Source organism: Eumetopias jubatus, unplaced genomic scaffold (genome assembly GCF_037043125.1).
Source record: "Eumetopias jubatus isolate StellerSeaLion01/CBP00866 unplaced genomic scaffold, mEumJub1_p1.0 scaffold_13, whole genome shotgun sequence".
NCBI classification, from domain to species: domain Eukaryota; kingdom Metazoa; phylum Chordata; class Mammalia; order Carnivora; family Otariidae; genus Eumetopias; species Eumetopias jubatus.
Window position 1 is genome coordinate 55,310,406 of NW_028274819.1, and position 17,959 is coordinate 55,328,364.

A 17,959-nucleotide genomic window follows, 5' to 3' on the forward strand; every position below is an offset into this window, starting at 1 on the left:
TCTCTCTGGCAAATAAATAAATAAATACTCTTAAAAAAAAAAGTCTCTTCAACAAATGGTGTTGGGAAAATTGGACAGCCACATGCAGGAGAATGAAACTGGACCATTTCCTTACACCACACACAAAAATAGACTCAGAATGGATGAAAGACCTCAATGTGACACTGGGAGGGATGGGGTGGCTGGGTGATAGACACTGGAGAGGGTATGTGCTATGGTGAGTGCTGTGAATTGTGTAAGACTGCTAAATCACAGACCTGTACCTCTGAAACAAATAATACATTATATATTAAAAAAAAGAAGAAGAAGAAGAAGATAGCAGGAGGGGAAGAATGAAGGGGGAAAATCGGAGGGGGAGACGAACCATGAAAGACTATGGACTCTGAAAAACAAACTGAGGGTTCTAGAGGGGAGGGGGGTGGGGGGATGGGTTAGCCTGGTGATGGGTATTAAAGAGGGCACGTTCTGCAAGGAGCACTGGGTGTTATAGGCAAACAATCAATCATGGAACACTACATCAAAAACTAATGATGTAATGTATGGTGATTAACATAATAAAAAAAATCAGGGAAAAAAAAAAGAATCCTAGAGGAGAACACAGGCAGCAACCTCTGTGACCTTGGCCACAGCCACTTCTTGCTAGACATGTCTCCAAAGGCAAGGGAAACAAAGGCAAAAATGAACTACTGGTACTTCATCAAGATAAAAACTTTTGCACAGCAAAGGAAACAGTCAACAAAACCAAAAAAGACAACTGACAGAATGGGAGAAGATATTTGGAAATGTCTTATCAGATAAAGGAATAGTATCCAAAAGTCTATAAAGAACTTAACCCAACACCCAAAGAACAAATAATCCAGTCAAGAAATGGGCAGAAGACATGAACAGACATTTCTGCAAAGAAGACATCCAAATGGACAACAGACACATGAAAAAATGCTCAAAATCACGTGGCATCAGGGAAATACAAATCAAAACCTCAATGAGATACCACTTCACACTGGTCAGAATGGCTAAAACTAACAAGTCAGGAAATGACAGATGTTGGTGAGGATGTGGAGAAAGGGGAACCCTCTTGCACAGCTGGTGGGAATCCAAGCTGGTACAGCCACTCTGGAAAACAGTATGGAGGGTCCTCAAAAAGTTAAAAATAGAGCTACCCTATGACCCAGCAATTTCACTAGGTATTTAGCCCAAAGATACAAATGTAGTGATCTGAAGGGGCACCTGCACCCCACTGTTTATAGCAGCAATGTCCACAATAGCCAAACTATGGAAAGAGCCCAGATGTCCATCAACAGATGAATAGATAAAGATGTGGTGTATACATATACAATGGAATATTATTCAACCATCCAGAAAATGAAATCTTGCCATTTGCAACAACATGGATAGAACTAGAGGGTATTATGCTAAGCAAAGTAAGTCAATCAGAGAAAGACAATCATCATGATTTTACTCATGTGGGATTTAAGAAACAAAACAGAAGATCATAGGGGAAGGGAGGGAAAAAATAAAACAAGGTAAAATCAGAGAGGGAGACAAACCATAAGAGACTCAATCATAGGAAACAAACTGAAGGTTGCTGGAGGGGAGGCGGGTGGGGCGATGGGGTAATTGGGTGATGGACATTAAGGAGGGAATGTGATGTGATGAGCACCGGGTGTTATATACAACTGATGAATGACTGAACTCTACCTTTGAAACCAATAATACACTACATGTTAATTGAATTTAAATAAAATAAAAAAAATTTAAAAAGCAAAAAAATACTGAGCCTTCTTTAGGCTGTATTTATATAGGCATATATTAACATGTTTCAAAAATAATATGAAATTCTTAAAATTCTGTTATGTTCTAGTATAATGTTATCAGTCATCATTTTAAAACGTACATCACAGGGACACCTGAGTGGCTCAGCCGGTTAAGCCTCTGCCTGCGCCTCCTTCGGCTCAGGTCATGATCCTGGGGTCCTGGGATCGAGTTCCACATCAGGCTTCTTGCTCAGCAGGGAGCCTGCTTGTCCCTCTGTTGGCAGCTACCCCTGCTTGTGCTCTCACTCTCTCTCTCTGACAAATAAATAAAATCTTTTTAAAAAATAAAATAGGGACGCCTGGGTGGCTCAGTCATTAAGTGCCTGCCTTCAGCTCAGGTCATGATCCCAGGGTCCAAGGATTGAGTCCCACATTGGGCTCCCTGCTCAGCGGGGAGCCTGCTTCTCCCTCTGCCTGCTGCTTCCCCTGTTTGCACTCTCTCTGACAAATAAATAAATAAAATCTTTAAAAATAAATAAAATGTACATCACAAAAAATAGCCAAATTTACTTGTTAATTCCATCAATTTTTTTTTTTTGGTATGTGTATTTGAACTCTTACCAGATCTTTGTGGCCATTTTAATGTCTTTCATCATTTACAATTATTGTTTTACTCTGATGGTTTACAAAAAAATGTTCATCCTCAAAGAGATCCATGAAAAAGGAATTTGGTAAATACTCTAGAATATAGTTCTTGAAAACTTTAAGATCATAACACTGCACTGAGAATTTCTAAAACTCTAATGGAACACTGACTGCTTTAATGTTTTGTTTCCAGATTTAAAGGACCCCTTTTATCCCCTCCTCTTGTTTAAGTAATCTAATAACTTAGAGCAATCTCATAGTAAAGTGTATCTTTGCAACAAGGACCGAAACATTTACCTATTTTCCCCCACTTGATCCCTTCAGAATTCTGAAACTCTTTTAAATATTCCTGATTTTCATGACAATATATGTATTTCTGTAAGTTCAATGAGAATCTGTTCTCCTTGTAGCAGCATACCCTATGCACCTAGCCCCTACTTCCTTTGATCCACAGCTGATAAAAGGGAATATACTTCAGTTTTGCAAAAACATAATCAAATCCATAGAGAACAATCATACTTTGGTAGGACAATCTTTCCACAGTGCAGTCCTGGATGATGAAAGCATCAGATGTCAGAATCTGCAGCCTGGAGATTTCATCTATTGGAAAAGACATCTCCATAAAGAGTTTCTTCAAGGCCCTTATCAGATACTGTTAACCAACCCTTTAAATGTATCACATTTAAAGAACGCACCAAAGCCTGACTGGACCTGCACACCAACTGGTGTCCTGAAAGACTTCCAGGAGTTGAAGCATATAACAGATGAAGGAGACAGCTTTTCCAAGATGACCGAACCAGGCCTATACACTTTTTTCCTGCTGCTGCTTACCTTATTTCTCGCTTTTTGGAAAGACAATGGTCTCACCCATATTCCTCAATCTACTGCAAAAGGGGGAAACCTTTCTGACCGCTGGATCCATCACCAGAAACTCCAATCTGTTCATGATGTCAGAGATTCCTTGGTCTTATCTGTAGGCAATTTCCCCAATCTCCCCCCTGCACTCAAGAGTAATACAAATGGGCTAACTCCTTTTTGCAAGACTTTTAGAAAAGACCCCTTTAGTATGGGATGGTAGCTCACAGAATGTCATCCCAATTCTTCTGATCCCAACCAATGGGGCACCTGGGTGGCTCAGTCGGTTGGGTGTCTGCCTTCAGCTTGGGTTGGGATCTGGGATCGAGGCCCACATTAGGCTCCCTGCTCAGCGGGGAGTCTGCTTCTCCCTTTCCCTCCCGCTCTGCCTACTTGTGCTCTCTATCTCTCTGTCAAATAAATAAATAAAATCTTAAAAAAAAGAAAGAAAGAAAGAAAGAAAAGGTCAATCAGGATACTCCAGCTAATGCATGTATCAACAACCATACTGTAGCTGGAGTCCTCTGCGCTTCAACTGGTTTCATTTTTGTCTACAGTAGATGGCATTTCCCATGGGCACACACATGTTTAGAAAGCTGGCCAACTGGAGGTCAGTGCTTATTGGGACTTTTAACTGTCCCTGTCAACATCCATAATAAATCATAAACCTGACATTGATTCACCCCATTAAACCTCCACAGCTGCCTTTTTTTTTTAAGATTTTATTTATTTATTCATGAGAGACAGAGGGAGAGAGAGAAAGAGGGGGAAAGAGAGAGAAAGAGAGAGAGAGAGAGAGAAGCAGAGGGAGAAGCAGACTCCCAAGGAGCAGGGAGCCCGATGCGGGACTCGATCCCAGGACCCTGGGATCATGACCTGAGCCGAAGGCAGACGCTTAACCATCTGAGCCACCCAGGCGCCCTCCACAGCTGCCTTAAAAAGGAGGACTATATGACTCCAGGTTTGCCTACCTAAGTAGAGCTTTCTCCTCAGGATGGAGTAAGAGCCAAGGAATGCATCATCAGAAATCTCTCCCCAACTTTAGGAGAGTCACAGCCAAAGCAATAGCAGCCCAACAATGATCCCCTGAATCACTGGCTAAAGTAGTTTTGGATAATGACATAGTCCCTGATTACCTACTTGCTGAACAAGGAGGCATTTGTGCAATAGCAAATACCACCTGTTGCACATGGATAAATGCCTCTGGAGAGGTAGAAATTCAATTACACAAGATCAGGAAACAAGCCCATTGGTTACAACAAATTTCAGCTAATGACCCCTGGTCTTTTGACCTATTTAGCTGGTTACCTTCAGGTTTGGGCTCTTGGTTTTCAGAGAAAGATCTTAATGTAAAGGGGAAAAAAATACAGAAACCTCATTTAAAATGGAGTCAGGAGGGCGCCTGGGTGGCTCAGTTGGTTAAGCGACTGCCTTCGGCTCAAGTCATGATCCTGGAGTCCCTGGATCGAGGCCCGCGTCGGGCTCCCTGCTCAGCGGGGAGTCTGCTTCTCCCTCTAACCCTCCCCCCTCTCATGTGCGCTCTCTCTCTCAAATAAATAAATAAAATCTTTAAAAAAAATAAAATAGTTTTTTTTAAATGCATTATTTGTTCTTAGTATTTATTTATTTATTTTTTAAAGATTTTATTTGACAGAGAGAGACACAGCGAGAGAGGGAACACAAGCAGGGGGAGTGGGAGAGGGAGAAGCAGGCTTCCCGCAGAGCAGAGAGCCCGACGCGGGGCTCGACCCCAGGACCCCGGGACCATGACCAGAGCCGAAGGCAGACAGACACCCAACGACTGAGCCACCCAGGCGCCCCTAAAATAAAATAGTTTAAAAAAAAATGGAGTCAGGAGGACAGAAGGGGGTGCTCTCATGCCATACCATTCACTATAGCCCTTCGCAGACCCACCCTGCAGAGAGACTTACCCTGCATTCCCAATAGGGAGAAGCCAGAAGGATGAAGGAAAACTTCTTCCTTGCCTAACAACAGCGCAGCCAATAAAAGACTGTCACAACTCAGCCAACAACAAGTCACTACGCTTTCAAACTCCCAGTTTACTCCAATGGACTTTTTGTTTATAAAAGCCCCTCCCAATTTCCCTTCCTCTATAAATGAGAATTTCTCTCATTTGTTCTCCAGACTTGCCTATGGTTTATGATGGCTTGCCTATCCCGATCTGCCATTCTGAATAAACACATTTTGCTGGTGAAATAACTGGCTGTTTTATTTTCAAGGTTGACTTTATTCTAAAAGTAACCAAATAAACCTACAAAAGTAGGTTTGAGTTTTCTGAAAATTAAAATTTTTACTGTGATAAACTATACATGTCATAAAATTGGCCATTTATAAGTGTACAACTCAGTGGAAATAAGTACATACACAATGTTTTTAAGGAAGTTACTCTGATTTACATTTAAAGTTTATTCTGATAATGTAAACGATGGACTGGAGGAGAGGTTCAAGAACAGAGATTAGAAGGAACAGAGCAATGTAAAAGATTTAAACCTAATTTACTGCTAGACTGTAAGCAAGAAGAGAATAGAGATAATATCTGATTTATTAACAACTATGTCCCCCAGGACCTAGCTCCATGCCTGGCACACAATGAGCATCTGTTAAATGGAAAGTGATCTTTAAGTTTCTATAATTCTGAGAATGGAAGGCGTGCATTCCCCATAGCATGTAACACCTTAACGATGATTAAAAACACTTTTTTGTAACATAGCATAACAAAGCGTAACAGTAAAGGGTAAAAATGAATGCTAGGAATAAGATTAGACATAGGATGGTAGAAGCAGGACTATAAAATTAACCCATGCAGAAGAGTTTGGACTTCATCTCAAAGACAAGTCTATTAGGGTGTCTGGACATGGTTTTATGCAATCTCACAAGGGCAGGATGGGTTAACAGTACTGCTTATTGTAAGTTAATTTAAAGAAAAAAAATTTTAGAATGAATCATGCAATATTTATCCTTTAGTGACTGGCTTATTTCACTCAGCATAATGTCATCAAGATTCACCCATGTTGTAGCCTGTATCAGAATTTCCTTCCTTTTTAAGGCTGAATAATATTTCATTGTATGTATATAAAACATTTTGTTTATCCATTCATCCAAAAACGGATACTTGGGTTGCTTCCATCTTTTGACTAATGTGAATGCTACTATGAACATGGTTACAAATGAGCTGGTTTTAATTTTATAAAATGTATTTTTTAAAGAAAAGGGGGGGGCACCTGGGTGGCTCAGTCAGTTGAGCGTCTGCCTTTGGCTCAGGTCATGACCCCAGGGTCCTGGGATTGAGCCTTGCATCCAGCTTCCTGCTCAGCAGGGAGCCTGCTTCTCCCTCTCCCTCTGTGGCTCCCCCTGCTTGTACTCTCTCACTTGCTGTCTGTCAAATAAAGAAATAAAATCTTTAGGGGCGCCTGGGAGGCTCACTGGCTAAGCGTCTACCTTTGGCTCAGGTCATGATCCCAGGGTCCTGGAATTGAGCCCCGTGTCAGGCTCCCTGCTCTGCGGGAAGCCTGCTTCTCCCTCTCCTGCTCCCCCTGCTTGTGTTCGCTCTCTGGCTGTCTCTCTCTCTGTCAAATAAATGAATCTTTAAATAAATAAATAAATAAATAAAATCTTTAAAAAATAACAAAAACTTTAAAAAGAAAAAAATAACAGAAACAGAAAACCCTAAGCAATTCTAAACATCTAAAAGTACTGGTTCTCAGAAAATCTTAATCATCCAAGTTAGAAGGTAGAAACTAAATGGAAAAGTGGTAATTGACCTAATAGGTTCTATAAAAAACAATTTTAAACTGACAATAGAGAAAGCTGAGAAAAAATCTGATTTGTGCCAGAGAACCCCCTTAATGGCTCAGGAACTGCTGGCACCAAGTGTATCTAGAAATAAGGATAAAGGTGGTGATAAAAACAAAAGTCTGTTTAAAAGGTAGACTGACACCCTCTCACATTTCCTCCACTGTTCCACACAGTGGAACAGGTCCCTCTCCCACCTCACCAGAAGATTAGAGGATTATACCATGAAAAAGGAAAAGAGGGAGGAGCCTGGGTGGCTCAGTTATTAAGCATCCAACTCTTGATTTCAGCTCAGGTCATGATCTCTGGGTCATGGGATCAAGCCCCACACCGTCTCCACGTTTTTGAGATGAAGTCCAAACTATTCTGCATGGGTTAATTTCATTTAAAAAACAAAAAAATTGAATGGGAAAGCTGTTTTCATATGTACTAATAATATGAAAAGATCCCTATGATATATTAAGCAAAAAAAGGTGTGGAGTGTAAGTCTGATACATCTTATGTAAGAGAGAATAAGAAATTATATTCATATTTGCTTGTGTTTGCATAAAGAAATCCCAGAATATACACAAGAAAACTATATAATTACTAAAGGAGGAGGGGGTGGAGTGGGGAATGGAGTCACAGGAACAGGGGTGGTAGTTAAGTTTTCTAAATGTATCTTTTTATGTTTGTATTACCTATTAAAAATAAAGTTAGAGGGCATCTGGGTGGCTCAGTTGGTTAACTGTCTGCCTTCGGCTCAGGTCATGATCTCAGGGTCCTGAGATGGAGGCCCATGGGTTCCCTGCTCAGTGGGGAATCTGCTTGTCCCTCTCTCTCTGCCTCCACACCCCAACTCCTGGGCACGTGAGCACACCCTCTCTCTCAAACAAATAAATAAAATCTTAAGAAAATAATAAAGTTAGGGGTGCCTGGGTGGCTCAGTTGTTTTGAGCATCCAACTCTTGATTTTAGCTGAGGTCATGATCTCAGGATCATGGGATCAAGTCCTGCGACAGACAGGCTCCCCACTCAGCCAGGAGTCGGCTTCTCTCACTCTCCCTCTGCCCCTCCATGTGTGCTTGTGTGCTCGCTCTTCTCTCTCTCAAGTAAATAAATAAATCTTCTAATAAATAAAATTAGAGGGGGAAAAAGTGGTCCAGTTTTAAAGCCCTAAGAGAAATGGATTAGATTGACTCCAACTCTGGAATGCTCTCATTCAAGAATTTCAGCTAAAAATTGGTTAGTCATTTATAATGATTTATAATGTGTCTTCCCTGGAACTCCATGCTCTCATCACTTCTTTATACCTTTTAACTCTATTTTTCTAAGTAACTATATTTATCACATATATTGTTTTAGGTATTATATATTTCTTTCCCTATAAGATGTAAATTTCTTAAACTAATGCTCTACCAAATCACTTGACAGCATAGCAGTTTTACAAAAACATTTGTTAAACTAGGGACGCCTGGGTGGCTAAGTCAATTAGGCATCTGCCTTCAGCTCAGGTCATGATCCCAGGGTCCAGGATGGAGTCTGCAGTCAGGCTCCTTGCTCAGTGGGGAGCCTGCTGCTCCCCCTGCTTGTGCGCTCTCTCTCTCTGTCTGACAAATAAAATCTAAGGGGAAAAAAAAGAATAAATATTTTATTTAAAAAAAATTTGTTAGGGGCGCCTGAGTGGCTCAGTCGTTAAGCATCTGCCTTCGGCTCAGGTCATGATCCCAGGGTCCTGGGATTGAGCCCCACATCGGGCTCCCTGCTTCACAGGAAGCCTGCTTCTCCCTCTCCCACTCCCCCTGCTTGTGTTCCTTCTCTCGCTGTCTCTGTCAAATAAATAAATAAAATATTTTTAAAAAATAAAATAAAAATTTAAAAAATTTGTTAAACTAGTTACCAAGAACTTCCCATGTGCCAGGCACTCTTCTAAATGCTTCACATTTATTAATTTAATCTTCACAATAACTCTATATGATAGTTCCTATTACCTTTATTTTATAAATAAGGAAATTGAAGCATAGAGAACTCAAATCTGTCCAAAGTCAACGGCCAGTGCTAAAATATAAAACCCAGACTATGTGCTCTTAATCACTAGCTCTACTGTTTAGTTTTAAGACTCCAGAACCAGGTATGGAAAACATTCTTGATTGTCCTAACTTGCAACATGAAGCTCCATGGTACAAATGGCTTAATATCACCTAACAACAGTTCTTAAAGTGTGGTCCACGGACTGCCAGGATTCCCAGGACCCTTCAGTGGAGGGTCAAACCATTTTTATAATACTAAGATGTTATTTGGCCGGGTGCCTGGGTGGCTCAGTCATTAAATGTCTGCCTTCAGCTCGGGTCATGATCCCAGGGTTCTGGGATCGAGCCCCACGTCGGGCTCCCTGCTCGGCGCAAGGCCTGCTTCTCCCTCTCCCACTCACCCTGCTTGTGTTCCTGCTCTCACCCTCTCTCTGTCAAATAAATAAACAAAATCTTAAAAAAAAAAAGTAATTTGGCTTTTTTTCACTCTCATTCTCTCATGAGTATACAGTGGTGTTTCTAGAGTCTATATGATATGTGATATTACAACTGATTGAATGTAGAAGGATCTATGAGAATCCGGGTGTCTTCTAGTAAGTCAAAGACATTAAAGAGATCTGCAGGGGCGCCTGGGTGCTCAGTCAGTTAAGCATCTGCCTCCAGCTCAGGTCATGGTCCCAGGGTCTGGGGACTCTGCTCAGTGGGAGCCTGCTTCTCCCTCTCCCTGCCATTCCCCCTGCTTGTACCCTCTCTCTCTGTCAAATAAATAAATAAAATCTTAAAACAAAACAAAACTTAAAAAAAAAAGATTGTAAATATGTAAAGCAATGCCACTCTCACTAAATTTTTGTTTGGAAAATCGTTCTTTCATGTAATGGATTTAATACTATTATTTTTAAATGAATTAAAAAATTTTAAATGTTCACTTTCAATACAGTAAATATTGATATAAACCATACAAATAGAGCTCTTTAGGGGCCTCAACAATTTGTAAAAGCATAACAGGTAACGGTATCTTGGGAAGAAAAAGTTAAAATCGCTCATCTAGCCAATCTAAAATGTTCAGTACTCCTGGTTTCTGATGGTAAGACACATTTTCCCTACCTACCATGTTTTAATTCAAAAGAACTGATGTAAAAAGGGTACCATAGAGTGAAAAACAGTACTAGGCCAGGTATGTGCTTCTACCTGAGATTACATTTCCTAATTTGTAAACCTATTTTGTAACATTTGTTTGTAGTAATATCTTCTACTATAAACCATGAATGGCATTCCTAAAAGTGCCTCTGCATTTCAAGACAGTAGCCAGAGGTAGCAACAAAAGAGACTTCTCAAGGAAACTTCAGATTTAAACTATATACTTCAGGGGCATCTGGGTGGCTCAGTCATTAAGCGTCTGCCTTCGGCTCAGGTCATGAGCCCAGAGTCCTGGGATGGAGCCCCGCATCACATAGGACTCCCTGCTCTGCGGGAAACCTGCTTCTCCCTCCCCCACTCTCCCTGCTTGTGTTCCCTCTCGCTGTCTCTCTCTTTCTCTAATAAATAAATAAAATCTTAAAAAAAAAAACAACTGTATACTTCAACACCCCTTTATTAAACCAGGTATACTACTGAAATATAAAGAAACCCTAAGAATTTGTAAAAAGATTACCAAGACTGATGTCATTAACGCAGTCTAAAGCTTCATATACTGAAACAACTCATCTTTGTTACAAAGACAGAACCTTAATTTTTGATAAGCTAAAGAGAAGTCTACTAAACTCCCAATCAGTTCCTTGAACACGTCTTTAATGTCATTTGACATATTTTTAGGTGCTATAGTAATAAAAAATAATTTAACAATATCTTTAAACAAAACTAATTTTGCTCAACTCAAAAAAAAAAGTACAAAATCCTGGTTCTATTTTTTTAAGCAAAATGGAAAGAGCTATAAATTATTGGGTTCCCTGCCCCCTCTAGTATCTAGAGTATCCCTGCATACAATCAAATAATGTAAATATAAAATGTTATTGTTAAACTATTAATAGCATAAGGGTAAAAACATAGATTCCACCACAGCAAAGACTGATAAAGACTACCAGCTTTGGTTCCTAGTAGATTCAACCACCACTCATTTACAAAAATATTTCTGAGTACCTACTATGAGCCTGGTATGCTAGGCACTGGGGATACAATAAACAAAAAAATAAAGTTTTAATCTTCATGGGACTTGCATTCTGCTGTAAGACAAACACACAAACACACACACATGTAAGAATTATAAATGTGGTAAATGCTTTGCCACAGATTAGTTTTTGAAAGCTGAATTGTGGAATTCTAAAACCTAAAAATAAATAATTCATGAAGAGTTACATCAAGATGACATGGGTTCTACAGATCTTTACTAATGCATAAGAAAACTACAGACACTGCCCATGAAAACAAAGATCAATCTTTCATTGTCAAAGCTAGCAGATGGCATTACTTGGCAATATAGTAGCCTTAAAAGATAATTGACCTTACAGTTCCAGAGTTAAAAAGCATGTAAACACAATCCTTAAAAAAACCTCTAAGAGGAGCCTAAAGAGGCACAACTAAATGTAATGTGGTATCCTGAATTGAATGCTAAAACAACAAAAAAGATAAAAACTAAGGAAATTTGAATAAACTATGGACTTTAGTTAATAACAACATATCAATATTGGCTCACTCATTATAACAAATGTAACATACTAATGTAAGATGTTAAGAATACTGAGGAATGCTGGGGAAACTGGGTGGGGCTGTGTGGGAACCCTCTGCACCATCTTCTCAATTTTCACTAAACCTAAAACTCATTCTAAAAAATAAAGTCCATTAAAAAAAAAAATCTAACATAACTTCGGGGGGGGCAGGAGGGGGGAGACGGGGGGTGTTGTCAAGACTTAAAGAAATGAGAAGCCACCAAACTCTGCAATGTGAATTAAAACATAAATACTCAAAGAATTCAAAGGAAACCTGCAGATACTAAAGTTATGATCACTACTCATACTAAAATCTTCCTAGGACAGGGGCACCTGGGTGGCTGTCGTTAAGCGTCTGCCTTTGGCTCAGGTCATGGTCCCAGGGTCCTGGGATGGAGCCTCGCATTGGGCTCCCTGCTCCGCGGGAAGCCTGCTTCTCCCTCTTCCACTACCCCTGCTTGTTGTCCCCTCTCTCGCTGTGTCTCTCTCTCTATCAAATAAACAAATAAAATCTTTAAAAAATAATAATAATAAAATAAAATCTTCCTAGGACAGAGATTAATGGATTTGTCATGCAAACTAAATAGCTCTGCATCATAACATAAGGCCAGCAAGAACATCCCTAGAGTGTACAATAAGCACTTTAGATCCTATTTATCAATAATGACCAATACACTATATTTTATGCGTGGCATTGTCCTGAAATTGCCATAAAATACCTAGACTGGGATCACCCTCATAGGTCTTACCAAGTTACGTCAAGAAACAAGCTTATACTTGCTTCAGGAAAATTCATAAGCAAAGAAGAGACTATATTTTTCCTTGGTAGGGAGGGAGGATGTAAATATTATATATTGAAAAGAGAAAAATGATTTCTCAGCTCCAACTGGAAGCAATTTTGCAACTAATGTTAACCTATTTTAATGCCATATATATTAGTATAAACAGTTCAAGGCAGTAGTAAAAGCTCTGAATTTATAAGTTACCTGCTTTCCAATCAAAAGAAATTGTCTTCTCTACAGCCTAACCTAAGGTACCTAGCAGTTAACTCAGTGTCTGATGACTTGGGAAGAACTAACCTCTCAACGTCTGAATTTTAAAGAGGGTCATGAGAAGTGTGAGAAAAACAAAGGAGGACGATAATCTCTACATTGTCCAGCGCCAACTTTCATAATTCAGCATAAAACTGGAATCATCACAAGAAATGATTTTAGAGAAAACCATCACAAAACTAGGATGTTGTATATAATACAAAGTAAGCAACATCAGAAGCCTGACCAGGTAAGATCATTCCAATCATCACATACTATGGAATATTAAGCAAAAAGGGTCATTTAGCCAAAACGGTATTACATACTGAAATCTAATTTAAGATAACTAGATGATCAATCTATTCTACTCTACTCCATTACTCTCTAGCCCCAAAGGAAATCCTACAAAACAAAGATGTTCGTTATTATCAGGCCTTCTCTCACAGGAATCCTAAATATACAATTGTAAAACACTAAGAAAAGGAATAATTAACATTTCTTCAATAATTCCTGTTTGCACCACCATAAAGAAAATTAGACACTGCTTCATGTTGAAAAGAGAAAAAGGAGAGGTGAGATGTGAAAAATTCCAAGTAAAACGATCATGACATAGCATCTGGCAGAGATCGGGAAAGCATCAACAGTGCCACAAGAATTGTCAGGGATCAAAGTCATAAGAAAATGAGGTTTTCCGATAAGCCACAGCCTAACCCAAGAAGCAAAAATCGCCACTGCCGCCGCCACCCCTTACTCCCCAACCGCTCCATCCTCAAGTCGCCTCCAATAGACATATACCCTCCATAACCCAAACTAATTCCCCACCCACGTGAAAACAATCCAAGAATTTCTACGACCCCCCGACTTCCCACCTCCCACAAGATCCGCACTTCCCAAGGCCAAGTCTCTAGGGAAAACAACGCCCTAATCCCCCCACCCTCCTTGTCCAAGGTTGAAGACGGTCGGTTCCCCGGAGTGGGGCTTCCCGAGGTGGGCCTTCTTAGAGCTGACGAACTGGGATAAAAGCCAAGAATAAGGGTGGGGCTCCAGAAAGGGGGCTACGGTTGGTGAGACGACGGGACCAGAGGAAGAAAGGGATGGACAGCAGGCTGGGGCTGGGTGGAGTGAGGACTGGCGGGGGGGGGGGGGGGGAGAGGCAGATCGACGGGAGAGGCCCGGGCTGTGGGAAAAGGAGACGTCGGAACCGGGGACGGAAGGATCAAAATCTGAACGACTGATCAAGACGAAAAGGAGCTGGTGGCTAAGAGGGGTCGGCAAACACCAGGCAGGGCTGTGGACTAGCACGGAGCGCGAACGCGAGGCGGGTAGACAGCCTTCGCGGACAGAAGGCCCGCACTGGGGGCGGTGCGGGGAAGCCGAGGCCAGCTGCCAGGAGTGGGGGAGCCGCGCACTCACCGCTCTGCTCCCCCAGGAACACCAGCTTGAATTTCCTCAGCGGATTCCCGAAGTCTCCGCCCGCGGACATGATGGAGCCGGAGGAGCTGCCGCCGCCTCAGCCCAGAAACCTCTCGGACCGACGCTGCTCCAACCGGTTGACGAAAAAGGCGAGAGGAAGGACCGGTGCCGAGCTTTCTCGGACCCTCTAGGGCCCGGCGGCGGAGCAAGGCTGCAGGGCAGGACTCCTCCCTACAGACAGGCAGCGGTCGCCGCCGCCTCCCCGCAGAGTCGCCTAGCACCAAGCGAGGCCCGCGGCTGGGAAAGGGAGGATGGCGGTGTCGGAAGCAGCCAGGGGTGTGCTCGAGGTTCCCGAGGCTAGCGCCGTTCCCCTCTCAGCACCCGGCACCGAGACTGGGGTGAGAGAAGCGGAGGGTGGCGGAACTGGAGCCGCAGACGCGTCTGGGACCTCTCACGCGCAGCGCCTCAGCTCCCACAGCTGCCGCCGCCGCAGCCCAACCTGCTGAGTGCGCGAGCCTCTGGCGCGGCGCGCGGCGAGCCCGGGCGCGAGCGTGCCCCTCGCCGGCCGCCGGCGTGCGTGCGTGCGTGCGCGCGTGCGCGTGCGCGCCACAAGCCGGCGCCTTCCTGGTTTAGCTTGCTCTCCCGGCTCCTCCGGCGCAACAGAGACCAGGGCAGGTTAGGTTGCCACGCGAGTCGGGAGAAACAAGGAGGAGGCGGGGCGGAACCCTGGGAAGGGCTGTGGGTGGAATAAGGAGCACTTGCGTCACTTACGTGAGAACCAATCGGAGGAAGCCAAGGGCGGGCGGGGATGGCAGTGAGGTGGCAGTGCGAGAGCGCGCGCGGCACTTGCGCGGCGGAAAGTGTCGCACTGTGACTGCCATGCCAAGTGTGGCACGTCGCAGCCGGAGGAGAGGGGAGGAGAAGGGAAAGGAGTGGGGAAGGAGGCGGGGCTGGCACGTAGGTTGAATTGACCCCAGGCACTGTGAGGGTGTGGTCCGATAGCCCTAAGGTGTGTACGCTGTTCCTCTTCTCCAAAGCCCTCAGCTCTTTTTCTCGGTCTCCTTATATCCGCCCTTCACCCGTGCACTAACCCACCTACTCCATCTTTTTTCTTATCATAATTCCTCACACGATATCTTACTAGGTACATTGTCCACTGTTGCTCCCAGGAGTTTCATAACTACCCTACATTTTTGCAGAGAGGAAATCGAAGCTCAGAGGAAGGAAATGACTTAGAAAATCCACAAAGCCATAAAGTGGAACCTAGGTTTTGTCTTTTCCCCCATTGAACCTCGGCAACCTCTTTATTGGATAAGCCCATCCACTTCCCTGATCTGATCTTTCTAGGTTATCAGCCTTTGTTACTCTGATGTAGACAATTGTAGGTGACGCCCATCTTCCACTGTGCAAGAAAAGGATTTAGACATCATGTAAACCAAACCCTTCATTTCACAGATGGTGAAACTGAGGCCCAAGTAGCTATGCAAAAAGGTCACACAACAAAGTAGAGGTAGACGCCTGACCTTGAGCCCAAATGTGGGGGGAGAGGATATTTTAAAGATCACCTTTTCCTCCTAGAGTGGGGCTTCTGAATCTCTTATCAGTGGACCTCCCTTAAATTAGACATCTGAAGCATGTGCATTTTTCTGTGAAGAGGATCCATACTTTCATCAGATTTTTAACCTAGTTTATGACCCAAAAAATGAAGGTTATGTCACAGCCAAGAGGAACCGAAGGAGACATGGCAACTAAGTGTAATGTAGATACAAACATGAAAACTCAGTGTCGGTTTTAAGCTGAATGGGATCCTAGAAGAGAAAAAAGACTTTAGGAAAAAAAAACAAAACCTGAATCAATATGGACATTAGTAATTATAGTGTATCAATATTGGTTCATTAATTGTAACAAATGTATCATACTAACATTAGTAATAAAGGTAACTGGGGAAGAAGAGGTTATGTGCGGACTCAATTTTTCTGTAAATTTAAAATTTAAAGTAAAATTTACAGAAAATTTAAAATCTAAAACTTTTTAAAAATAAACTATATTAATAAAAGATAAATAAAAGATTAAGAATCACCAAATTAGAGAATTCGGCATCCACACCTCACCATACTATGGGACAGCATCCAAAAAAGTAAGTCTGTCCTTGAGGAGGACCCTTCAAAAAACTAGTATCAATAAAAAGTGGGGGGTGACAACCTGGCTGGCTCAGTTGGTAGAGCATGTGACTCTTGATCTCAGGGTTGTGAGTTAAAGCCCCATGTTAGGAGTAGAGATTACTTAAAAAAAACTGTCAAAAATACTTCTGGGGTGCTTGGGTGGCTCAATTGGTTAAACATCTGACTCCTGATTTCAGCTCCGTTCATGATCTTAGGGTTGTGGGATCAGTCAGCTTCAGGCTCTGCACTGGGCATGAGGCCTGCTTGGGATTCTTTCTCCCTCTCCTTCTGCCCTTCCCCCCTGCTCATGAGCCCAAGCTCCCGCTCTCTCTCTCAAAAACAAAAAAAACAAAAACAAAAAAAACTCCCAAGTTAATGATAAAATAAATCCTTACATTTGTGTATAGTGTCTTACCATTCACACAACACATTGATATACATGTGCTTATTATCTGGGAGTTATTATTTACTTAGCTATAGAAATGGCAGGATCAAGCAAGTGCCTTCTCAAACCCAGGGATGAATTGCGGAACTAGAATTAAGGAGAGGAATAAATTAAAGGGAGCTTTCTCATGAAAGCTTAAAATACTATCCATTCTAGCCTATCAAGACAATAGTTATATCCCCAAACCTCCTTCTCTATCAAAATTTACTCACTTCTGTTTCCTCTCAACCAAGTAGCAAAAGGATTTTGGAACATGTATTTAAAATGAACAAAAAGAAAAAAATAAACAAGAAATGAAATAAAATGGTAAAAACCTGAGTCATGACATGGACATTTGTGTGTATGTGTGGGTTTTTTTTTAGTATTTTATTTATTTATTTGACAGAGCAAGAAAGAGCACAAGGAGGGGGAGCAGCAGAGGGAGAAGCAGGCTCCCCGCTGAGCAAGGAGCCCCATGTGGGACTCAATCCCAGGACCCTGGGATCATGATCCAAGCCAAAGGCAGTCACTTAACCAACTGAGTCACCCAGCTGTCCCTTAATTTTTTATTTTAAAAGTAGCTTGTCAGGTCTGATTAGGCCCTCCCCACCAGTAACTCAAAACCCTGCCACATACAAAGAGCAGCCCATACCAAGAGAATATTTAAAAAGAAAACCTCTTGTAAACATAAGTAAAAACCTGATGTATACCAGGTTTTCATTATATTTCCTGAAATAGCTTTTAAAGTAACATCTGAGGATTGGAGCTATAATTACTTTGTACTTCCTCCAGAACTTTATGAATCAATTCCTCCCTGTTGCTTTGGTCTCTGTAGTCACTTAGACAGGTGATGCTTTTCCTATCATTTTGAAGAGAAGTGTGGTATAATCCACCTCTTACCTCAGATATTTTAATGTTTTAAGCTAGCATTTTTCATTGACACAGATATAGCCTCACTCACATTTACCCAGTATTCTGTATAAGTCATGTTTTGCCTTCAGAGATCTAATGGTCTAAAAAGTGTATATTAAATGCTCTAGGGTTCAACAAATGGAGAAATTACTTAGGGGAAGGAGGAGTTAAAGAGGCCTTTTTCAAAAGCACTTTCACTTCCGTGGTTTCCTATACACTATTCTCTTTACCTTGAACAC

At 42.0% G+C, this 17,959-nt stretch overlaps 1 protein-coding gene across 2 annotated transcripts in view; it reads right to left on the reverse strand.

The window, feature by feature from the left end:
* RAB6A (RAB6A, member RAS oncogene family) overlaps positions 1 to 14,777 on the reverse strand; it is a 69,634-nt gene extending 54,857 nt beyond the window's left edge. The window contains exon 1 of one of the 2 annotated variants that reach the window (XM_028115993.2): positions 14,223 to 14,777. In XM_028115993.2, the coding sequence (XP_027971794.1) occupies positions 14,223 to 14,292 (70 nt within the window). In that variant the 5' untranslated portion in view covers positions 14,293 to 14,777. The remainder of the gene's footprint in view (positions 1 to 14,222) is intronic. The other variant, XM_028115992.2, reaches the window with a different exon arrangement.
* Positions 14,778 to 17,959: the final 3,182 nt, after the last annotated feature.